This window comes from Pinus tabuliformis, chromosome 8, assembly GCF_031772625.1.
Source record: "Pinus tabuliformis cultivar Carrire ecotype Pingquan chromosome 8, CPIR1, whole genome shotgun sequence".
Classification (NCBI taxonomy): domain Eukaryota; kingdom Viridiplantae; phylum Streptophyta; class Pinopsida; order Pinales; family Pinaceae; genus Pinus; species Pinus tabuliformis.
Window position 1 is genome coordinate 1,825,503,928 of NC_142294.1, and position 26,381 is coordinate 1,825,530,308.

At 40.8% G+C, this 26,381-nt stretch overlaps 1 protein-coding gene across 1 annotated transcript in view; it reads right to left on the bottom strand.

Annotated features, from left to right (window-relative positions):
* The window catches only part of D-CDES (D-cysteine desulfhydrase), a 404,250-nt gene that overhangs the window by 229,635 nt on the left and 148,234 nt on the right, over positions 1-26,381 (bottom strand). Inside the window, exon 6 of the mRNA XM_089374568.1 lies at positions 22,196-22,294. Within this exon, the coding sequence (XP_089230694.1) occupies positions 22,196-22,294 (99 nt within the window). The remainder of the gene's footprint in view (positions 1-22,195; positions 22,295-26,381) is intronic.

Below are 26,381 nucleotides of genomic sequence, written 5' to 3' on the forward strand. Positions count from 1 at the left end.
TGTTCTCCATGGCAATTGTAGTAGGATTGATGTGTTCTCCTGTGAGGACAGGATTGATTAGTTCTCCTGTCGAGGCATCCTACCCATGCAGTCTGGGACTCATGGGAAGTACCTCTCATCTGATCAATGAGCAGGGAAATGAAGTTAGGGACCATAGTAGTACCGATGGACGCATCGTTGTAACTACCGTACTCCCTACGCTAGGATGACCTCCATTGATCTGGGATCAATGATACTGGTCTGGGACCAGTGGTAGGAGTTGTACCATAATATGACGCTGACTTCGGGTCGGTTGAGACTGGTCTGGGACCAGTGGTACATACTCTGAGACTGACTTTGAGTCAGTGGAGGATGATATTGGTCTAGGACCATTGGAGTTGTACTCACTATGACGCTGACTTTGGGTTGGTTGAGACTGGTCTGGGACCAGTGGTACATACTCTGAGATTGACTTTGAGTCAGTATGATACATCCTCGATCATTTCTTCTTCTTCATAATTCGGACAAAAGCAGAGTAGAACAGAACAATGCAAGAGCAGAGCAGAACAGAACAAAACAGTACAGATCAGTGCAGGGCAGAACAAGACAAAGCAGAACAGGCAAAATAGAGCAGAGCAGGGCAAGGGTCAGGCTGTACAAGGCAGTGCATTTGATGGATGAATAGTAACGACCGATAGACAGATTGCAGATGAAGTTCTCCAAGGTTGAGAGGGAGTGTTAAAATTGGCAACCAGGGCAAAACTTCATGTGGGTCATCTTATTCATGGCTAATAATATTTTTATTAGATTCCTTTCGTCGAGAGTTGTAAGATTGATATAAAGATCATCCAATTCAGATAAGTATTCATGGAGATATGAATTTATTTTGATTATGGAATTATTATCAAGCCGACCTACAACTCATGTAGGCTCAGAAGCCCAACAGTCGCATCTATTCACCCACCAACGTTGTGTATAAATATAAGAGGACTTTTCCTCATTTAGACTCACTCATCTCATCACATCTCTCTCTCTCTACTGCGCAGATATGAGTCTCTTCTCTACTGCGCTGAAATGGGTCTCTCTCTCTCACACATGTAAAGCCGGAAACTGCTAAAACTGAAGCTGCAACTGCAGAAGTAAAGATTGACTTGCGTGGCCTAGAAGATCTCCTCTTTGGAACTGCGTTGTAGGTTCATCTGAACCTTCTTTGAAAGCCGCAACTTTTGGTGGTGGAATGAAGTCAATCCGACGAACGGTTTGCAAGATATCCACTGCCCTAGTTTGAAGCCGGAAACTGCTGAAACTGAAGCTGCCACTGCAGAAGTAAAGATTGACTTGCGTGGCCTAGAAGATCTCCTCATCTGAACTGCGCTGTAGGTTCATTTGAACCTCCTTTGAAAGCCGCAACTTTTGGTGGTGGAATGAAGTCAATCCGACGAACGGTTTGCAAGATATCGACTGCCCTAGTTTGAAGCCGGAAACTGCTGAAACTGAAGCTACAACTGCAGAAGTAAAGATTGACTTGCGTGGCCTAGAAGATCTCCTCATCTGAACTGCGCTGTAGGTTCATCTGAACCTCCTCTGGAAGCCGAAACTTTTGGTGGTGGAATGAAGTCAATCCGACTGTCGGTTTGTGAGATATGGTCTGCCCTACTTTGATAATGAAGCCGCTAATGCTGATGCTACTGATCTAGGGTTTGCTACTGCTGATATGAATCAGATTTATTGTACTATTTCTCTCTGCTGAATTATTGAAGATAAAAGAAGATTTGATCAAAGGGTTTCCCCACACATTGTGGGGTTTGTCCCTGGCTAGCCGCCACATCTTGTGTCTCTTGTCTTGGCTTGTTTTCTGTCGATCGTTTAATGTTCTATCTGCACTTTACTTTATGTACATGTGATTGCTAATCGGTGGAATATAATAAGAAAAAGAAGTAAACTGTTATAAGCATAGAACATACCATAACTTAACAGAACTCCTAATTAAATTGTTGTTTTGTGTATTGTTGCATTAGTATTATTGTATGTATTTACATATCAGCATACACAGCAGATTTTAAAGCACATATACAGCCAACAATAAATATAAGCATACACCTATAATTTCAAGCATATTATCATTTCCGCATAGGTTAATCAATAAGACTTGGGAATATTTAAAGCTTTGGAAGTGGGAGAGGTTATTGTAACTTAGACAAGACGCCTAAGAGCCCCATTTTTAGATCAGGTGGTATTAGAGCTTAAGATTGATTGACCACGCCTTCAAAGAAGGTTATATCAGAATGTTTGATTGACAGAGCAAAGACTGCTTGTCTGAAAGGTGTTTAAACAGTCAGAGGCTGATTGTATGCTTGTTGCAGACTGACTATTGTTTGAGTTTGCAGAGAAAAAGGGAAAGCTATTGATAACTCAGTCTAGGAAGGAAAGAGAGCTGAAGGCACTCTTCTTATCCCAAAGGACCTCAAGGCAATCCTTGGAGCACAAGAGGTTTGTTGTAAAAGGTTGCTGAACAAGCTCTTTATTTATCTTGTTGAAATTTTTTTGTTCATTGGCATAATGACAACTTCTACAAGTGAGTCCTCAAATTCTGCTTTCTTCACAAGATTCTTTGATGAAGACATGAAGCAAGAATTATCCACCATGATGGATATGGTGAGAGAAATATATGAGGATGGAAGGAAGAGCAGCAGACTTAGAAAGCAGTTGAATTCCATGAAGGAAGAGAAGCAGTTGCTTTCTGACAAATTGCAGGAGATGGAGAGGCAACTTCATATTGCAAATATGGACCTGAAAAGGATGCATGAGTTGGAGACACAGCGCTTTGTTGCCCAAGAAGCCTTAGTCAAGTACCAGCGTGAAGAAGAGGTAAACCATTCCAGTTTGTCTTCAAATTCCTCTAAGGATGCTTATATTGGTTCTTTTGAAAAACATACTAAAGGCATAGGTTCCAAGCTAATGTCCAAGATGGGCTATGAAGGAAAAGGCTTGGGTAGACATGCACAAGGTATTGTTGAGCCAATAATGATTGAGGAAAGGCCTAAGTATTTGGGTCTTGGCTATGGACAAGCGAGAAAGTTCCAAAGCTGCCATGAAGGCCATTGAAACAACTCCAAGAGGGAGTTGCATTGCAGGTGTTCAGAAACACACACTTGAACCAGAGAGTTGGGGAGACTCTAACAGCCTTGAAGAGATTGATGGTGTTCCAAAGGGAGCCACTTCTTCATTTCATTCACCTCCTCAGGAAGGCAATAAAGGTGAAAGAGAAAGGTATAAATCTGGTTCTAAACATTTTTGTTTTGATTGTGCAAAGCATGATAAATTTCCACATATGTATCGGAAAAGAATTGCATGTTCCTTTTGTGGGTTGGATAACCATAATGTTTCTAGATGCTGGAAGAAAATGGCCACATAGAGGAAACTTTTGAAGGAAAGGAAGCAAGAAGCCAAAGGTCCATTGGACAAGGCAAATCATGTTGTCAAGAGGATGCACACGCAGTGCACTTACTGCCATAAGCAAGGACATCTTGCTGCAAAATGTTGGACTCTGAATCCAACAATGCTTCCACAAAAGTTGAAGAAAGTGGAAATAGAAGATGGCAGGCATGGAAAGGAAGATTCCATGAATGATGTGTCTCAGAATGATTCACATGATGATGTTGATAATCAGACAAAGGTAGTACCTTTGAAAGGGATTAGTAAGGAACGGTTAGAGTTCTTATCCGATTAAGATTGCATGTCTATTGATGCATCTACCCTATATTTCATTTCAGCTTCGAAAGTACAGTTGCCAAGCTCCAACTTGGACTTCAGTGAGGCTCCAACCTCTAGAGCACCAACTCTGTCTTGCAATAGTTTTGTGCTTGGGAGCACCAACTCCCAAGGATTTCAATCCTGTTTAGTTCAGAGGCTCCAACCTCTTGGGCTCCAACCCAAACCTGGTATCAACTGTTTTGTTGTAGTTTTCTGCACCCAACACTGCTCAGCTTCTGTCTTTCTCCAATTCTCTTGCTTCTCTGGTCTCTCCTCCCTCTTGCTGTTCTTCGGCTTCCTCTCTCACAGATTATTCATTCAACAACTCACACTTCTCCTTGTGTTTCTTTTTTTATGTGCTTTAGGCACCTTTGACTAATTGTTTTCGCTTACACCGCCTCTTTGGCTTCCTCCTCGGTCACTATGGCTTCCTCTGCGCTATGCAAGTTCACCGACTCTTATGGGATGCGTAGATTCATTAGAGAGATCCAAATAATCCACGGACAACACATCTTCTCGGTTAACTGTAACAGCGCTCCTTTTGACAATGATTGCAGGCATACACAGAGTTTTTCAGTTTAACGGAGGTGTTATGCCCCAATCGCAATCTCCATCGCCATGATGCACCCCATTTAACTGACATTCAACCTCCTGAATCATCGGAGCAGTTATCATAGGCCTTTCGGCCAAAAACCCCACGTAATGCATAAACACAAATATACAGGAATATACGAGGAACATAGCCAAAAAACTAAAGGGCGGACTTCAAGAATCCATACACCCGCATTAATACTGTATCGGATCCGCTCCTCCACAGTTTCATCACAATCGACCCCAAACCTTTTCCACATGATCCATGCCTTTTCCTTTTAAACAGAAATACTTTGAAAAAATACCCCAAAACACTGGTTTTTACCTTTTCCTATCGGCGCGCTTACCGTACGCCAAAGTCAATGTGCCAAGCATTTGTGACTGTTGATCTGGAGCGATGAGATCTAACGGTCCAGATCAAATCGCCTTATCGACGATCGGAGGTCCCAATGGACTGCACTATCGGCGCACGCATTTGTGACCGTTGATCTAGAGCGATGAGATCTGACGGTCTAGATCAAATCGCCTTATCGGCGATCGGAGGTCCCAATGGACTGCACTATCGGCGCTCTGCCTTTGGTCCGATGCGATATCGCTGATCGCAATCGGCGATTTACGATGGCACTTAACACTTAATACACTCCCGCTCCGATATGCCGATGCGATGTAAGTCCCGGACCCGATTGGATCCCAAAACTCCCGTGCATATATTTACAAGTCCGCAATCCGCCTTCGATAGTGTATTTTCCCTAGAGCCCAGTTTTCCACCTCCAATAGTATAAAGGCATATATACGTGAGTTTTTGGCCTTCGATAGTGTATTCGCCATGTATTTCATAGTTTTGCCCACCGATAGTGTTAAAGCATGCATACATGGGTTTCACGGGCCCGATAACGTAAATATATGTATATATATATATGAGTTCGGCTTCCGATAACTCTGTCTGTTGTTAAATGCATGCATATAAGCTCTTCAATGGCTTTGTTTGCTCTGTGTGCTCCATATACATATGTGGCTCCTCTTGGCTCTGATATGCCTCTTTGCTCTGATTGCTTCCTCCTATGGCTCTAACTTCTCTGTGCTCTGTTAGCTCCTATGATTGCTCTGTCTGCTCCTCTTGGCTCTGTTTGCTCCTCGAACATTGCCATATTGACATCAATGACAATCTGTGTTCAACAATCTCCCCCTTTGTTATTGATGGCAATATTCTTCTGCTCTCCCACTTTGATATCAATGGCAAAAGAATGCATACGGACTCCCCCTATCAAACTGCTCCCCCTGTCCTGCTACATCTTTATGAATGAACCTGAGTGATGATAAAGAGATAACCCCCATCTTTTGACGCGGATGTTCGAATGCCTCTTGAGGAAGAGGTTTTGTGAAAATATCAGCTATCTATTCCTGAGTACTAATATATTCCAGGACGATGTTTTGTTCAGCTACTTGTTCACAAAGGAAACGTTACTTGATTGGTATGTGTTTGGTCCTTGAGTGCATCACTAGATTTTTGTTGAGACTGATAGCACTTGTGTTGTCACAATAGATGGTAATCGGTTGATCTGTACATATGTCGACATCTTTTAGAGCTTCCTTCATCCATAGTATCTGAGTACAACTGTCTGCTACAGCAATATACTCGGCTTCGGCTGTGGATAATGATATGGATGACTGTTTTTTACTGAGCCAAGATACTAAACAGTGTCCTAGGAAGAACGCATTTCCATTAGTACTTTTTTGATCATTTATGCTTCCAGCCCAATCAGCATCGGTGTATGCAGTTACAGTCAGTGTTGAGCTCCTTGGGTACCAAAGACCGAAATCAGGAGTTCCTTTTAGATTTCTGAGAATTCTTTTTACAGCTAATAAATGGGATTGTTTAGGAGCAGATTGAAATCTTCCCACCATTCCTACTGCATGCATTATGTCTGGTCTTGTAGCTGTTAAGTATAGAAGGGCTCCAATTATTGACCTGTAATGAGTTGCATCTACTGGAGGAGAGTCATCATCTTTGCTCAATTTGCAGTTTGTGGTCATAAGTGTGCTCATGGGTGCACAGTCCTCCATTCCATATCTTTTGAGCATGTCTTTTAGATATTTGATTTGAGATATACACAATCCTGCTCTGGTTTGAGATACTTGAAGTCCAAGGAAGTGAGACAGCTCTCCTATCATTGACATCTCAAACTCTTTTGACATGTTTTGAGAGAATTCATGGCTCATTTCATCATTATTGCTGGCAAAAATCAGATCATCGACATAAACAAGAGTAACTATTAACTTACCTTCATCTGTCTTTATGTATAGATTACTTCTAGCCACTCTCTTTTTGAAGCCTTGTTGTTGTAGATAGTGATTCAATCTTGCATACCAAGCTCTAGGAGCTTGTTTCAACCCATATAAAGCCTTTTTCAACTTATAGACTAAGTCCTTTCCTTCTGTTAGATCAAACCCTTCTGGCTGCTCCATGTAGACTTCTTCCTTGAGTTCCCCATTTAGAAATGTTGATTTCACGTCCATTTGATAGATTTTGAATCCTTTTGAGCAAGCAAATGCCAAGAACATCCTGATAGCTTCCATACGAGCTACTGGTGCAAATGTCTCTTCAAAGTCAATTCCTTCAATTTGTGAATAGCCTTTGCAGACAAGCCTTGCCTTCTTTCTGTTAACCTGTCCCATAGTTTTAAAATTTGGCCGATTCGAAACGGAAACGGCCGAGTTGATCCATTTCATTGCCCAGAAATGTGACTCGGTGGAGGAAATGGTTCAGTAGGCCGAGTCAGCCATGACTCGGCCGAGTCGAGTCATGGCTGACTCGGCCGTTTCCGTATTGACTCGGCCAAGTCATAACCAGTGGCCTGTAACCCCATCAAAACAGCGATTTGACATTTTTTTAATGAAATTTTGAAGTGTTTGCTGATTGGTTTGGACTCCAATGTGTTTTATGAATTAGTTAAATGTTATTTGGGGTCCATTTCCCCCTCCCAAACCCTATTTAACACACTCAAATGCTCTCTACTATTGATATGTTATTCAAATTTCATGGTAATGTTATATTCTTAAAGTAAAAGAGACATTCTCCTTAATCTTCATTTTCATCCTTTTACTTAAATTTTTAACATTACCATGAAATGACTCAAGATGTTTGAGAGTGGTTTCGGCCTCATTGGATTTCATATGGAGAAAGTAGAATTTTAGATTTCATTCAAAATCCAGCAGACTTATCAGTTTTTCAGGATTTCAGTATTGGAGGATTGCAATGTTTCCATTGAATTTTGTCATGTATTAGGGTATGGAACTCGTATTTAATCAAGAGCACCAATCCCTCTATGTACCTTGATGTTAGTGACATTGGTTGTCGAACTCCTCTGGGATTCGCTCCCAAACCAGGAGCTTCTGAAAATATCGCTCTCGCTCCCGTTTTCGCTCTCGCTCCCCACTTTCGCTCCTGCTCCCAACTTCCAAGTAACACTGAGCCAGATGATGTTGGAAACTCTAGCAGTAGCCAGTAGTACTGGTCACAGACTTTTGTTGTAGAGGCCATTTATAGCCTCCTTGGTTATGTGTTTTTGTTTTGATCTCTATATCATCATCGTGTATGTATTGGACAATGCATTGGGTGCCATTTTGATATAATGGATATATTCATGAGCCTACTTTGATCATATGTTGTCTTCTGTCTATATTCTAATGTTGTGTGTTTGGAAACATGAATGAAAATCTTTAAAATTATGTGTTTTTATAAAAAATAAATATTTAATGTATTTTTTACAATGACCGAGTCATTGAAATCGAGCCGGCCGAGTCGATACAGAGTCGGAGTCGACCCTCGGCCGAGTCGGAGTCGGAGTCGGAGTTTTAAAACATTGACCTGTCCTTCCTCATTCATTTTATTTTTGAACACCCATTTGGTTCCTATTATGCTTTTGTCCTTTGGACGAGGTACCAGCTCCCATGTCTTGTTCTTCTCAATTTGGGACATTTCTTCTTCCATGGCTTTTACCCAATGAGGATCCTTACTTGCTTTTGCAAATGTTTCTGGTTCTATCATAGATAGCATAGCAATAACGTTTCTCTTTGGTGTGATGGTCACCCTTCTTCGAGTTTGCATCCCTTCATCTCTATTGCCAATAATCTGTTCTTCTGGATGATATTTCTGGATAAACTTCATCTTTGAAGGGGTATGATGTGGTTCTTTCTCCTCCTCTTCTTCTTCCTCATCTATTTCTTCTTCTTCAGGTTCTTCTTCTTTAGGTTCTTCTTTAATGAGAAGATCATCTTCATGTTTTTCATTTCTTTTTCTGAAAGCTCTTCATCAACCTTTACATCAATGCTTTCCACTATTTTCATCAATCGAAAATTGTAGCACTTGTAAGCCTTGCTCCGTGTAGAGTATCCAGGAGATATCCCTTCATCAACCCGAGAATCAAACTTTCCTGGTGAGCCATCCTTGATTTTTATGAAGCACTTGCTTCCAAAGATCTTGAAGTATTTCACTGAAGCAAGTCTTTCTTTCCATAACTCATAAGGAGTTTTTTCACATTTTGGTCTTAATTGAGTTCGATTGAATGTATAGACAGTTGTCCCTACTGCTTCTCTCCAGAATTTTGGCTACAAGTCTGCTGCTAATAACATTGTTCTTGCCATATCTTGGACTGTTCAGTTTCTTCTTTCAACTACCCCATTTTGCTAAGGTGTTCTGGCAGCAGAGAATTCCCTTTTAATTCCATGAATATTACAGAACTCACTAAACTCGTTTGATGTGAATTCTCCCCCTCTGTCCATTCTGAGGCACTTAATTTTTGAATCTTTTTCATTTTCTACAAGGGCTTTTAAATTCTTAAAACACTCAAAAGTTTCAAATTTGTACTTTATGAAATAAATCCACATCATTCTAGTATAGTCATCAACAAATAACACAAAGTCCTTGGAGTGCCTAATTTCTAGTTGGTCCACACAAATCAACATGGATGATCTCCAAGGGCTTTGATGTAGAGAGCTCCTTTGTCTTGTGGCTAGTTCTGGTTTGCTTTCCATGTTGACATGGACCACATACTCCTTGATTTGGTTTGAACAGCCTTGGGATGTCTCGTACGGCTCTAATCTTGCTGATATTGATCAGATTTTCGAAGCTTGTATGTCCAAGTCGCTTGTGCCACAGCCAACTTTCATCTGTCTGACTCAAGTAGCATTTATTTTCTTGAATCTTGCTCAGAATGTAAATGTGTCTGGTGTTCTAACCCCTATCGCCACAAGTTCCCCTGAGGAAGAGTTCCTTATTTTACAGTCTTTGCTGCTGAAGACAACCTTATGTCCTTGATCACAAATTTGGATGACACTCAGGAGATTATGTTTGAGCCCGTCTACTAGCAGAGCATCTTGAGCTTTTCCTTTTCCATTGATCAGAGTAACAGTTCCCTTTCCCGCAATTCTGCCAGATCCACTTCCAAAGGACACATTCCCTTTTTGCTCAATGAGACAAACTTCCTTTTGTCCCCTGTCATGTGTCTGGAGCACCCACTATCCACAAACCAATGATTTCCATTATTTTGAGCATATAGAGCTAGGCCGCATTTATCCATGTTGGAATTCTTACTACTCGTCTTTCTTCCTTTAAGTGGGCAGTTTTGTTCATAGTGTCCATTATTGTAGCAAAATGAGCAGATCAGATCAAATTTGGTCAAGGGATCAAATGAATTGAAGGTTTTGATTTGTGTTAAAAGTGGCAACTAGGGCCAAATTTCATGTGGGTCACCTTATTCATGGTTGATTATATTTTTCTTGGATTCCTCTCGTCGAGAGGTGTAGGATTGATCTAAAGATCATCCAATTCCGATAAGTATTTATGGAGATATGAATTTATTTAGATTATGGACTAATTGTCAAAGTCGGCCAGCAACTTATGTAGGCTCAGAAGCCCAACAGACACATCTATTCATCATCTACATTTGCATATAAATACAAGATGTCTCCTCCTCATTTGGACACACTCTTAAAATTGGCAACTAGGACCAAACTCCATGTGGGTCATCTTATTTATGGCAGCTGACATTTTTATTAGATCCCTCTCATCGAGAGGTGTAGGATTGATCTAAAGATCATCTGATTCCGATAAATATTTATGGAGATATGAATTTATTTTGATTATGGAAAAATTATTAAGCCGACCAGCAACTTGAGTAGGCTCAGAAGCCCAATAGACATGCCTATTCATCATCTATGTTTTAGTATAAATAGACGAGAACTTGAAGTCATTTAGACACTCTTCATGTGATCTCCTCCTCTCCACGTCTTGGGTTTTTGGTGAAGGAGAGACACACAAGAAGATACATTGGGCCAAGTGTATGATGCTCTAGCTTATACACAGATGATGTCCTAGCTTATACACTGTAATGAAGACACCTAGCCCCAGTAAGGGAAGGATTTCATATGCTGTAATGAAGACACTCCACGCAGTTCATGAAGGCATTTGGACGCTGTTCATAAAGACATTCAATACGTTGTTCTCAATCTTATTCTGGGCATACCTCTCAGATGAATGAAGCAACAGAAAACTTCGATGGAAGAGCCGCAGTCAAACGCAGCATTATCATATGTTCTGGTCTCTCGGCATACTTGAAGGAGAGACGTCGCAGTCAAACGCAGCATTGCCAATAAATCTTTATACGCAACAATGAAGACTCATTTATACGCATTCATGGATGGAAACTCTATTCGCAGTGATCGAAACATTTATACACAGGTCCCAGGATCTAGTTGTTGTCATAACAATGTTTAGCCACAGTCGAAGAGATCTGGCCGCAAAGGAAACCTGTAGCTGCCAAGAGGAATACTAATACGTTGTGTGAAGGTGTCATCATTACGCAGCCCTGACTCGATATACAAGGAGACCATTAACACAGCGAACCCTATACGCAGCAAATAATGGGATTGCGTGGAGGATTCTGGAACTATAGCCTAGCTGCTTTGCTAGGCTGCAAGCCATAGCAAGCAGCTAAGGCTGATATGCATATGGTTGTATAATGAAGCAATAGAAGTATAGTGTTGCAGCATGATGAAGCACGAGAAGTTATAACAGCAGCACGATGGGCACATTGGCAAGGGCAGCATGATGATCAATGATGCACATTAGCAAGGGCAACATGATGATGAATGATGCACATTAGCAAGGGCAGCATGATGATCAATGATGCACATTAGCAAGGGCAGCATGATAATGAATGAAGCACAGTGACTAGGTGCAACACAGTTATGGTGTATAATCCTCTCATCAAAACAGTGATGTACGATGATGAATGAAATAGTGGGCATGATAAATAATGAGCAGCATGATGATGAGAGCAGGAGCAGCTCAGTCATCTAGGTTCAACACATGTGACAGTACAGCGTGGTGTCACACGGTTATGTGCAGCAAATGATCGAGAGGCAGCACTATGATAGGTGAAGGAGTCACCTTAGAGAATCAATTGAAGCAATATGTCTTCAACTGATCTCATGCAGATATCAAAAGTCAAAGTGTTGACTTCTATTGTAAATGTACTATCTCTCTCACTTTCTCTGCTAAACTTTGAAGAACATAAAAGAAGAATTGATCAAGGGTTTCCCCACATTGTGGGATTTGTCCCTGGCTAGTGCCACATCTTGTGTCCTCTTGTCTTGGCTTGTCTTCTGCGATTTATATTTATGTTCTATCTGCAATTTACTTTATGCTGATGTGATGAGCTAACTGTGAAAATTGAAATAAATTGCTCTAGCATAGAACATAACTAATCTTAACACACACACACACACACTTCTCATCACATCTCTCTCTCTCTTCTGCGCAGAAAAAGAGTCTCTTCTCTCTCCTACGCAGAAAAGACTCTATCTCTCACACGTGTAAAAGGGACGCAAAATTTAGGGCTACAACTGCAGATCGGAACTTTGCCCAGCGTTGACCAGTATTCTCTCCCTCTGGACTGTGCAGTAGGTGAAGCCGACTCTCTTTGGAAGGCTGCATTTTTTGGTGAAGGAATCAAGGTGACCCGACCACCGATTTGACAGATATTGACTGCCCTAGTTTAGGGCTAATGTCGCTGATGCTACTGATATAAATCAGACTTTTGTACTATTTCTCTCTGCTAAATTATTGAAGATAAAAGAAGATTTGATCAAAGGGTTTCCCCATATTGGGGTTTGTCCCTGGCTAGCCGCCACATCTTGTGTCTCTTGTCTTGGCTTGTTTTTTGTTGATCGTTTAAATGTTCTATTTGCACTTTACTTAATGTACATGTGATTGCTAATCTGTGGATAATAAAAAGAAAGATAAGTAAACTGCTCTAAGCATAGAACATACCATAATTTAACATGGTATCAGAGCTGAGGTGAAGACAAAGCCCAAGCAAGAATGAAGGAACAAGAAATGTCCACGCTTAAAGGTCATCCCGCTGCCTTTTCTTCTCATACTAAAAGAACAAACAATTCCGAGGCTAAATCCAAAAGGAAGACTGGACCAAAGGGTGGAAAAGGACGATGTTACCATTGCAATAAACCAGGTCATTATGCAAGGGAATGTCTTGATAAAAGGAACTAACACCGGGATGATGATCAAAATCCCTCTCAAGGCAATCAAAGAAATGGCAGGTCAAATGGCCGAGGTAAAAGGAGTGCTGGAAATCAAGGAAGAGGACAACCATTCAAAAAGGCAAGAAATTCCATGTATGAATCTAACACTGTTGACAATAAGTAGGATGAATATTATCTACCAGTTGCTCTATCTATCTCTACTCCTCCGGACTTATTGAGAAATTGGCTTATTGATAGTGGTGCCTCAAGGCACTTCACTGGTTACAACGAAGTTCTCCATAATCTGATAGAGAAAGACACCAACCTGGAAATTGTCCTTGGAGATAATATGAAATATCTCGTGAAAGGTGTAGGCAATGTCTCTCTTAAATTGAATCAAGGTAATACAATCCACCTACAGATGTATTATATGTACCTGATCTCAAAAAGATCCTGGTGTCCATTTCGGCAATGGAAGACAAAGGCTACAAGGTGGCTTTCAGCGATGGCAAGTTAAGTGTATGGAAAAACAATATTAAAGATGCCTTCACTCTTTGGTTTCGAGTTGATTCATTATATCAGGTTGGAGGAAGTCCGCTAGGTGTCATGTCTTGTGACACATCTCTTCAGTTCGACCTATGGCATCAAAGGTTTGCTCACCTTCATTATAAAGCTCTATCTGATGTAAACCGGGATGCCCGAGTTTAGATTAGAGCAAGAAGGTGTATGTCCCGGATGTGCCGAAGGAAAGCTAAAAAGGGGACCATTCCCCTCAAGCCAAAGCAAGACCTCCGATATATTGCAGTTAGTTCACTCAGACATATCCGGTATGATGCCTGTGAACTCCTTGGGAGGATATTCATATTACCTCACTTTTACAAATGACTATTCTCGCAAGACTTGGATATACTTCTTGAAAAAGAAGGATGAAGTGTTCTCTTGGTTTTGACACTTCAAAGCCTTGATTGAGAATCAAACCAAAAAGAAGATCAAGATCCTAAGGACTGACAATGGGACTGAATATGAATCCAATGAGTTTCATGACTTTTGCAAAGAGGCTGGCATTAAGAGGGAGACCACTACACCCTATACTCCTGAGCAAAATGGTGTGGCGGAAAGGAAGAACCATACGATTGTGGAAGCTGTCCGTGCTATGCTCCATGATCAAAGACTCTGAAGCTTCTATGGGCCGAAGCTGCAAACACCGCCGTATATGTACAAAACCGATGCCCTCATCAAGCATTGGGTTCCAAGACTCTCAAAGAAATGTTCACCGGTAAGAAACCTGACATATCTCATTTTAGAATTTTTGGAAGCCCTGTATATTTTCATGTGCCGAAAGAGAAAAGGAACAAATTGGGTGCATCTGGAAAGAAATGAATCTTTGTGGGCTATAGAATCTATGTAGCCGATCAAATGGAAGTCGTGATTAGTCATGATGTCACCTTTGACGAAGATATGGCTCTCAGCAAGGTGAACAATCTTCCTACTGTGAGGAGCTCTCAAAAAGCTGACACTAGGGAACCGAAAGAAAAAGATGATGAAACAATGCCCGATGTGGAAGAACCCATGGATCCTATTGATTCTCCTCCACCTGAGCCTTCCTCTTCTAGAGAGAGCCCTTCATGGCTTAGGGGGACACTTGATGATGTTGAAGGACACACTGCACCCCAAGGAACCTTCCATGAAAGTAAGAAACCAAACAGGTATCAAGGCTACCTGACCATCATGAGCACAATCATTCAAAATGCGCCTTCATCATTCTCAGATGCCGTCAAGCATCAAGTATGGAAGGATGCTATGACCAAAAAATATGAGTCTATTATGAAGAATGATGTCTGGGAAGTGGTTCCCAGACCCCTGGACAAGACAATTGTCACTTCTAAATGGCTTTACAAAATAAAGCATGCAGCTGATGGAAGTACAGATAAGTATAAGGCTCATTTTGTCGCTCATGGCTTCTCCCAGAAGGAAGGTATAGACTATGACGAGATATTTGCACCTGTTGCCAGATATACCACCATTCGCTCGATCATAGCCCTTGCAGCTTCACAAGGATGGAACCTACATCAGATGGATGTTAAGGCCGCATTCTTGCATGGTTCAATCAAAGAAGAGGTCTACGTCGAGCAACTCGAAGGATTTAAGATTTATGATCGAAAATCTCATGTGTGCAGGTTGAAGAAGGCCCTCTATGCGCTGAAGCAAGCAGCCCGAGCATGGTATGAGAGGATCGATAGCTACTTGATGAAGCTGGGATTCACTAGAAGTGAAGCCAATCCTAACCTTTACTTTAAGGTTGAAGATGACAAACCTCTCATACTAGTGCTGTATGTTGACAACCTCTTTCTAACAGGTGCAGACCCTCTCATTCACAAATGTAAGAGGGAGTTGGCTTCTGAATTTGAAATGAAGGACCTAGGACTGATGCACTATTTCCTAGGACTTGAAGTTTGGCAGAAGCCAGGGAAATTTTCCTATCTCAAGGAAAGAATGTGGTGAAGATACTGGAAAAATTCAGTATGGTGGACTGCAAGACCGTAACTACCCCGATGGAGCTTAACTTTAAGAAATTAAGCGGTAGTGTTGCCAGACCCGTTTTACAAAATGCTACCGAGTATCGACAGCTCGTCGGAGCATTGATGTTCTTGGCGAACTCCCATTCAGATATATGCTTTGCAGTCAACACTTTGAGCCAACATATGGTTGAGCCTCGTCACTCACATTGGATTGGTGCCAAGAATCTACTAAGATATCTTCGTGGCACAATCACTCATGGATAAAGATACACTGCCAGAAATGTGAGACTACTTGGGTATACTGATGCTGATTGGGCAGGCAATGTGGAGGATCAGAAGAGCACATCCGGGTGTTGTTTCTCTTTGGGATCTGCCTCGATATCCTGGATGAGCAGGAAGCAGAAGTCGGTGGCTCTGAGCACCGCCGAGGCAGAATACATTGCTGCTAGCATGGCCTCCGGTGAGGCAGTCTGGTTGCGAAAGCTCTTCAGTGAGCTGTTTGGATTTACATTGGATACCACCATGATTCTATGTGACAACCAGAGCGGGATCCGTTTATCAGAAAATCCCGTATTTCATGATTGCTCCAAGCATATCGATATCAGGTACCACTATATTCGAGATATGGTGCAGAGAGGAGCAATAAGGCTCCAACATATCGGTACAGATGAACAGGTCGCCAACATTCTAATAAAGCCCCTAGGAAAGATCAAATTCCTGACTTTCTGAGAACGACTTGGTGTCATTCAGAGACCCTTTGATGAGGGTCAAGTATGATGTACTGAGCTCTGGGAGCTCCAGGGGGGGTGCGGGGTACTTCTTGGAGCGACATATGACCACTGGGTGACAGGATGATTCGCTCTCCTGTGGAGGCATCTTACCCATGCAGTCTAGGACTCATGGGAAGTACCTCTCATCTGATCAATGAGCAGGGAAACGAGGATTGGGACCATAGTAGTACCGATGGACGCATCGTTGTATCTATCGTACTCCCTATGCTAGGATGACCTTCATTGATCTGGGACCAGTGAGAGTGGTACACACTCTGAGAATGACTTTGGGTCAGTGGAGGATGGTATGATACATCCTCGATCATTTCTTCTTCTTCATAATTCGAGCAAAGCAGAGCAGAACCGAGTAGAGCAAAGCAAAGCAGAGCAAAGCAAGAAGGGTCAAGCCATACCAGACAGTGCATTTGATGGATGGACAATAGTGACAGTCCGACAGATTGCAGATGAAGTTCTCCCTAGTTGAGAGGGAGTGTTAAAATTGGCAACTAGGGCCAAACTTCATGTGGGTCACCTTATTCATGGTTGATTATATTTTTCTTGGATTCCTCTCGTCGAGAGATGTAGGATTGATCTAAAGATCATCCAATTCCGATAAGTATTTATGGAGATATGAATTTATTTAGATTATGGACTAATTGTCAAAGTCGGCCAGCAACTTATGTAGGCTCAGAAGCCCAACAGACGCATCTATTCATCATCAACATTTGCATATAAATACAGGATGTCTCCTCCTCATTTGGACACACACTTCTCATCACATCTCTCTCTCTCCTGCACAGAAAAAGAGTCTCTTCTCTCTCCTGCGCAGAAAAGACTCTATCTCTCACACGTGTGGAAAAGGGACGCAGATTTTAGGGCTGCAACTACAGATCGAAACTTTGACCAGTGTTGACCAGCATTCTCTCTCTCTGGACTGCGCAGTAGGTGAAGCCGACTCTCTTTGGAAGGCCGCATTTTTTATTAAAGGAATCAAGGTGATCCGACCACCGGTTTGACAGATATTGACTACCCTAGTTTAGGGTTGATGTCGCTGACGCTGCTAATATAAATCAGACTTTTGTACTATTTCTCTCTGCTGAATTATTGAAGATTAAAGCAGATTTGATCAAAGGGTTTCTTCATATTGGGGTTTGTCCCTGGCTTGCCACCACATCTTGTGTCTCTTGTCTTGGCTTGTTTTCTGTTGACCGTTTAAATGTTCTATCTGCACTTTACTTAATGTATATGTGATTGCTAATCTGTGGATAATAAAAAGAAAGATAAGTAAACTGCTCTAAGCATAGAACATACCATAATTTAACAATTTGTCCCTTCCTTTTGGGGCCATATGAATTGATTATTCAGTCCTTTAGCTTTGGAGTTTCACTTCTGCAAGCCATGCAATGTCTGGCTTGATGACCGAAGTTTTTACAATGAAAACAGTGTCCAAGAAAGATGGTTTTGTACCTGTTGAAGCAGCCACGGTTTGAGTCGATTTCCTTCCTGGGAATTACTCCTACCTCATTCTTTGAATTCGAGATGGGCCCTTGGTTGAGTACAGGTTTGTATTTGTTGTAGTATCCATGATTTGACTCCACATTTTGAAGTAATTCTCTCTTCATTCTTTGGATCTGGGGTGCGATTTTGATAACATACTTTTTTCTCTTTTGGATTGTAGGAAAGTGCATCGGCATAGCTTTTCGCACTAGTCTTAGTGCTTGAGGATTCTCCTTTGAAACCTATTCCATACTTGTCATGTTCTGGGAATTACTCCTGCCTCATTCTTTGAATTCAAGATGGGCCCTTGGTTGAGTACAGGTTTGTATTTGCTGCAGTATCCATGATTTGACTCCACAGTTTGGAGTAATTCTCTCTTCTTTCTTTGGATTTGGGGTGCGCTTTTGATAACATACTTTTTTCTCTTTTGGATTGTAGGAAAGTGCATCGGCATAGCTTTTCGCACTATTCTTAGTGCTTGAGGATTCTCCTTTGAAACCTATTCCATACTTGTCATGTTGAGGTTTTTGACTTTTTAGAATAGTCTCAAGTATTTGAGAGCTTTTACAGCCCTTTTTAATTTGCTCCAACTCCTTTCTTAGAGACACTATCTCGGCTTCACGTTCTTCGCAAGTCTCTTCTTTTTCTTTTAGCTTTGCTTCCAAGAGATCTTCTCTCCTTCTTGGCTCCTCTTTTTCCACTCTAAGAGAAATGATTTTATTCCTTAGTTTCTCATTTTCTTCAATGGCACTTATCAACAGTTCATCTACATTTCCTTCCAGCCCTGAGTCATCATCATTTGTGAATGCCATGAATAATGTTTCTTGGTTTTCATCATGGTCACTTTCCTCATCTAATTTCTTTTTGATGACCATAAACTCATCCTCATCAGACTCATCTTGCTTAGAGAAGAAGTTCTTCTTATTGAACCCTTTCTTTCTGTGTGCCATTCTTTTAGAATTTCCTTCATCATCACTATCATGTTTATGAGGACATTTTGCTGCATAATGACCTATTTTTCCACATTTAAAACAGATAAGAGGTTACTTGCCTTGAAGCTTAGAACCTTTCTTCAACTTTCGCACATATTGAGCCAATTCGGATTCCACATCTGATTCATCACTACAGTCATTCCTTTATTTCCCCTTCTTTGACTTTGAGGCCTTGAATGTTGCATCTTTGGAGCTTGGGCCACCTTTCCTCATCTCATAGGTAGTGAGGATTCCATGGAGTTCATCCATCTTGAGGGTATCTAGATCCTTTGCTTCTTCTATGGCGCTTATTTTGGAGTCAAATCTGTCTAGAAGAGATCTTAATACCTTTTGAACAATGGTACTTTCTTCAATTTTTTCGTCCAATCCTTTAAGGGAGTTGACCACTTCAGCTACTCAAAGGAGGTATGTTGCAATATCTTCTTCATCTTCCATCCTCAAACTTTCAAATTGTCTTCTGTGAGTTTGAAGCTTTGCCTTCTTGACTTTTGAGTCTCCATCGTATAAGCCAACTAGCTTCTCCCACATTTCTTTGGCAGAGGTACAGTGCATGACTTTTGTAAACTCGGAATCAGTGATTCCACTAGTGATGGAGTTCAAGGCCTTTGCATTTGCGATGTAGGCTTTCCTCTCTTCTTGATCTATTGGAAGAGTGGTAGTCATTTGGTATTCATTTTGAACAAAATGCCAGACTTCAGGTCCAAGGGACATCAAGTAGTAGGTCATTCTTTTTTTCCAGAAACCAAAGTTAGTGCCATCAAACAGAGGAGGTCTTCCTGATGCTTCGTGATTTCTCATCATAGATGCGGATCCTTCTTCAAGCTATTAGGCTAGTATGAAGAAGCCTGCTCTGATACCAATTGTTGGAAATACTGGGGGGGGGTGAATCGGTGTTTCTTTTTTTTGTTGTTCTTGTTGTTACCAAAAGCACACACACACACACACACACATATATATATGAACCATAGAAACAGACAGTTGGAATTAATGCTTTTATTAACACAAAAAACAGTGCAATGAAATAAATACAAAATATATATATAACTGGTTGCAATTAGTTGCCAAGCTCCAACTTGGACTTCAGTGAGGCTCCAACCTCCAGAGCACCAACTCTGTCTTGCAATAGTTTTGTGCTTAGGAGCACCAACTCCCAAGGATTTCAATCCTGTTTAGTTCAGAGGCTCCAACCTCTTGGGCTCCAACCCAAACCTGGTATCAACTGTTTTGCTGCAGTTTTCTGCACCCAACACTGCTCAGCTTCTGCCTTTCTCCAGTTCTCCTGCTTCTCTGGTCTCTCCTGCCTCTTGCCTATTCTTCGGCTTCCTCTCTCACAGATTATACATTCAACGACACACACTTCTCCTTGTGTTTCTGTTTTTATGTGTTTCAGGCACCTCTGACTGATCGTTTCCGCTTACACCGCCTCTTTGGCTTCCTCCTCAGTCATTGTGGCTTCCTCTGCGCTGTGCAAGTTCACCGACTCTTCTGGGGACGCGTAGATTCATTAGAGAGATCCAAATAATCCACGGACAACACATCTTCTCGGTTAACTGTAACAGCGCTCCTTTTGACAATGATTTCAGGCATACACAGAGTTTTTCAGTTTAACAGAGGTGTTATGCCCCAATCGCAATCTCCATCGCCATGATGCACCCCATTTAACTGATGTTCAGCCTCCTGAATCATCAAAGCAGTTATCATAGGCCTTTCAGCCAAAAAACCCCGCGTAATGCATAAACACAAATATACAAGAATATACGAGGAACACAGCCAAAAAAACTAAAGGGCAGACTTCAAGAATCCATACACCTGCATTAATATTGTATTGGATCCGCTCCTCCACAGTTTCATCGCAATCGACCCCAAACCTTTTCCACATGATCCATTCCTTTTCCTTTTAAACGAAAATACTTTGAAAAAATACCCCAAAACACTGGTTTTTACCTTTTCCTATCGGCGCGCTTACCGTACGTTGAAGTCAACGCGCCAAGCATTTGTGACCGTTGATCTGGAGCGATGAGATCTGATGGTCCAGATCAAATCACCTTATCGACGATCAGAGGTCCTAATGGACTGCACTATCGGTGCACGCATTTGTGACCATTGATCTGGAATGATGAGATCTGACAGTCCAGATCAAATCGCCTTATCGGCGATCGGAGGTCCTAATGGACTGCACTATCGATGCTCTGCCTTTGGTCCGATGCGATATCGCTGATCGCAATTGGCGATTTACGATGGCGCTTAACACTTAATACACTCCCGCTCTGATATGCCGATGCGATGTAAGTCTCGGCCCCGATTGGATCCCAAAACTCCCGTGCATAAATTTACAAGTCCGCAATCCGCCTCTGATAGTGTATTTGCCCTAGAGCCCAGTTTTTCGCCTCCGATAGTATAAAGGCATATATACGTGAGTTTTTGGCCTCCGATAGTGTATTTGCCATATATTTCATAGTTTTGCCCGCCGATAGTGTTAAAGCATGCATACATGGGTTTCACGGGCCCGATAACATAAATAGATATATATATATATATATATATATATATGAGTTCAGCTTCCGATAACTCTGTCTGTTGTTAAATGCATGCATATAAGCTCTCTGATGGCTCTGTTTGCTCTGTGTGCTCCTTTGCTTTGGCATATATATATGACATATACATACAATGGCTTTGTTTGCTCTGTGTGCTCCATATACATATGTGGCTCCTCTTGGCTCCGATATGCCTCTTTGCTCTGATTGCTTCCTCCTATAGCTCTGATTGCTCTGTGCTCTGTTAGCTCCTATGATTGCTCTGTCTGCTCCTCTTGGCTCCGTTTGCTCCTCGAATATTGCCATATTGACATCAATGACAATCTGTGTCCAATAGTTATTTTATGCTTTAATGCTTTATTTTACCTTCTTGTGTTTCTCAGTCTATTCAACATTCATTAAGTTGATTGACTCGACTAGCTTGTAACACTTTATAAGAAATCTTTGCTAATTCTGCAGAGTTTAACCAGATTTTAAAAACTAGCCTCATCGACCTTAGAGACCAAGTTATCTTCACTTTTTGGTTATGTATGTAATCTTGGTTTTGTTTATGTGTTCATGTTATCATTATAATGGGAATATGAGAAACAAAAGCATATATGGACTACACTTCAACCTACATCCTCACCACAAGTAGTGACCTGCTATTAGTACTTATGATTATCGTTGTATATATGTTGCAACCTGTACAAATTATTGTGCAATTTGTTTGCCATATTGTAAGCAAATTGACCATGCCATATTAATTTATATTTTAAGCTCCATTGGAGATGCAAGAAATTAAAATGAACTACTTAAACAGCCATCACGTCATTTAATACCCCTTTCAATAATGTGTTGGACAGATGACAACGTGCTCAAGATATACCTAATATCAAAATACAAAATACAACTTACAGACTTAGACTAAGGCTTCAGCACTTTTACGAACATTTCTATTTTTGAATGGAAAATATGTGGGCATTTGTACAACACTGAAATGAAATGAAATAACAAATTTCATGTGAAACAAGAATCACCTTCCACATGCAACCACAATGTCATCAAAAGAAGTAATACCAGGCACCTTCTTTTCTTGCAGTTGTTGCTCTATCTCCCTCACTGCCTCTATGTAGCCCCTAAGTTAGCATTAAAACATACAAGTCAAAATAATTGAAACCTTGATGATGCAAGAACAAAATAAGAATGTAAAAAATACCTAAACAAAAATGAAGAAATAAGAAGTATACGTAAAACTTGGATGAACAACATATCCATGCCACATGAAATATAATATACATAGTTTGCAATAATTAGGAAATTTTCAAAAACTAGTTGTAGAATTAACAAGGTTGATGCAATGATGAAACAAATAAGTGAAAACCAAACATGACAAGACTTCATCTAGAAAAAAACCTATCAAATTTAATTCAAAAAAAAACACAAGAAGAATCAAAATGTATAGAAGAATCAACAAAACTCAATTTTGGTTAGGTTTTCTTACCCCTCATTTTAGTAGGGGTACCTGTTGACCACTAAAGTTGCACTTGAAGGACTCCATGCCCAAGAATATTTCAGAGCATTCCTGCACTCATAGATTATTCAGAGTTCCAGATTTCATCAGGGCTTCTAAGCCCCTTTCTTCTATACTTCATCATTTTGTACTCAGATTTCGCAGCCCTATGAGGTCATTGTAAACAAAGCCATGTAACAAGTATCTTGGGATTTTACCATCAAGTTAATTCACTCTAGGGAGTTTTTTTTTACTTAACTAACTATTCATGTTTTTTAACACTGAATAACTTGTTGAGTTTTTTCTACCAAATATACCCCCAAAGCTCAAGTGCAACTTGACGGTAGAGCCTTGGGTGAGTCCTAGTGTCTAGAGTCAATGTATATTACCATACTAGATCACTTGTAAAATTTTGTGGAATTTGATGAGGTCTAGGGGTCATTTTTTAATTGTTAAAAAAATCTCGCAAGACAAGACTTTTAATAAATTTTATATAAATAGTAATAATTGATGTCTAAAGGAGATGGGCCCGTTCATAATACCACTTTCCCCGCTACCTAAAGGCCGATTACTTTGGATGCGCGATATTTGGCTCAGCCATCCGATGGAGCGAGGAAAATCAACGCTCAAGATCGAACGTGCTGTTTGGTGGGGCCCTCATCGCACGCTATTTTCCGGATTTCTTGGTGGGTGAGTTTTGACCCTTGACCGTTAGATCCATTTTAGTTAAGCAACGGCGGAGATGAGTCGAGCAGGTTGGAGGCGGGGCCCATTAAGGGACGTGCATCTTGCCTCGGGGTTTTTTGTTCAGAGCCGTTGGATAGAGCCCGTTGGTTCTTCCCTGTTGATTCTGGTGAGAGTTTCACTTCTCGGCGAGTTTGGCGTAGGCCCCTCCTTGTGGTTTGGTTTCTTTGGGGCTCGGTTCTCTGCAGGTCCGGTGGGGCCTTTTTCATTGGCTTTGGTCTGTCCACTTCCTAGTTTCATTTTGGATTTATTCTTGTTCAGCTTGGAGGTTTTGATAGGTAAGGTTTTTGGGCCGAGTCCTTTGCCTTGGCCAGTTCTCGGTTCTTTTGGGAGGCAATTCTCCTTCGCCACTTTTCTAAGTGGTGTTTTGTAAATTATGTATTTTATTAATGTTAAAGAAGGTCCTACTCTTGCTTCAGCAAAAAAATAATTGATGTCTAAAGAAGTTGTAGGAGGTATGAGTAATCAAGTTTAGACCTCTACACCTCAACTTTCTACTAAGACACACTTTGATGGGTGAAAAATCATTTATTGACACTCAAAACCCACTTTTTCCTACGTTTAGTGGGAAAATGAGAAATAAATAACCCAGAAATAAATAAAGTGCAGAAAAAATTTAATATTTCCACAAGTCAAAGGTGGAAATGACATGGAAAATGAAAGTCAAGTCAAATGTCAAGTTGATGATGTGTTGGATAACACCTTGGAGGTTCAAGTTCCAAGTCAACAAAGCACTATGAAGGCCCATGAGTTGCAAGGATGTTGAACTATGGAGACATCACAAATTATTGAAGTTTTAATTTGATTATGATATGAATTAAAAGTCTAAAGTCCAAAATTCAGAGTGAGAAATGAGCACTGCCTCACTCTTCCTCTATTGCTACATGTATTCAACACGAAGAAGCATCTACGCAATCCCATAGATAGTCAACGCAGCTCAAATATTTCCAAAGAAAATCAGCACAGAACTTAGGGAGATTTGGGAAATATTTGATGAAGAAAATTAGGGAATAAGTCTCCACTATGCATTACACTTGTACGCACGACTCTACTCCAGCACGTAGTCCATCTCCACGCAAAGGCAGTCAATAGCTAATACGCACAACAGATTAGATCCTACTCACAACTAGAGGACAATTAACACATAGCTTTTGAGGATTTCAGTTGGAGAGGTGTCTTCACAAGAATTTGGGGCTAAGATTTTCAAGGAATTTGTTCTCATTTCCACCTACTATACTCCACACATGGCAGCCATCAATAGAAATTCAAGTTTTTCCCATGGGTATGCTATCCAACCTCAAGGAAAACGCTACCACATCTCAGAAATCAACTTCTACATTTGGCATTGGAGCTCCACACATCAAATTCGAATTTCTCTTGGGATTGTCTCCATCTTCTCCACTTAGCATTGGGGTTTTACATTGGGATGTTATCCCATTTCTCTATAAATTGAGCATTGGGCTCCTATTGTATGATTTTTAGATGAGCTATTGTGCTTGAGGAGACTTTGCAAAAATTTGTACTCAATTCTTTTATATGAAAATAAAGTAAAGACTTTGGGGGTTCGATTCTGGGGTGGTGTTCTCCTTCCATGGTTTTTAGGTAACATTGTTTCAATTATTTTATGCTTAATGTTCTACTTTGGTTTCAAATCTTGTTGGCTTCATTTGCCTTTCATTGGATTAATTTATGTAAGTATTCTTGCATCAATTTTTTGATTTAATGTGTAATATTTCCAATGGAAAAATTAACAGTAATATCCAAACAAGTGCTGAGAACAGCAGGCAAAATATGAAATCAAAGTACCCAATCTAGAACACCAGTAATTAGAAGCTTAAAATCCGAGCCATTTTATTAAATATGGGGAAAATCTAAGTACAAGTGTGAGAACAATGTAACATGGGCTTGTTATGCAAGCTATGCAAACCCCAGGTAATACAACTCTGATTTGGAGGAAATACTAGCCCAAACTGGTACTGCACACTACCCAGAAAATTGTTGTTGTTGCTGCTTGTTAAGTTTAGGTATGTTCAATGCTTAGAGCAATTTATTTCAATTTTCATAGTTAGCTCAATACCATTTCCAGATTAGCAATCACATCAACATTAAAGTAAACTGCAGATAGAACATAAACATAAATCGCAAAAGAGATGCCAAGACAAGAGGACACAAGATGTGGTGCTAGCCAGGGACAAACCCCAATGTGGGGAAACCCTTGATCAATTCTTCTTATAAGTTCTTCAATAGTTCAGCACAGAGAGAGAGAGAGAATACATTTACAACAAAAGTCAACACTTTGACTTATCTAGATAAGAGCATAGATCATCTCTAAGAAGATGATACATGAGATCAGTTGAAGACATGCTTCTTCAACTGATTCTCCAAGGTGACTCCTTCACCTATCAAAGTGTTGCATCTTGTCATCATGTTGCACCTCACTGTGCTACACCATGTTGCACCCTATGCCGCACAGTTGTCACATGTGCCATTGTAGAACCATGTTGTCATACAACATGTCTCATGTGCTTGCCACAACTATCGATGTTGTCCATGCTGCACCATGCGTGCCATGCTATCCATGCTTGCCATGTTGCGCCATGTTGTCCATGCTGCTTGTCCCATTGTGCCACTATTGCACAATGTCATTGTTGTCCCATTGTGCCACTACCTCATCATTGTGCTGTCCCATTGAACATTGCAGCACTATATCATACCGTTGTCCCAACATCTTACAGTTGTCCCATTGAACATTGCAGCACTATATCATACTGATGTCCCAACATCTTACAACTGTCCCATTGAACATTGCAGCACTATATCATACTGTTGTCCCAACATCTTACAGTTGTCCCATTGAACATTGCAGCACTATATCATACTGTTGTCCTACCATCTTACAGTTGTCTCATTGAACATTGCAGCACTATATCATTTTGTTGTCCCATGCATTTTAGCAACGTTATGTAGCT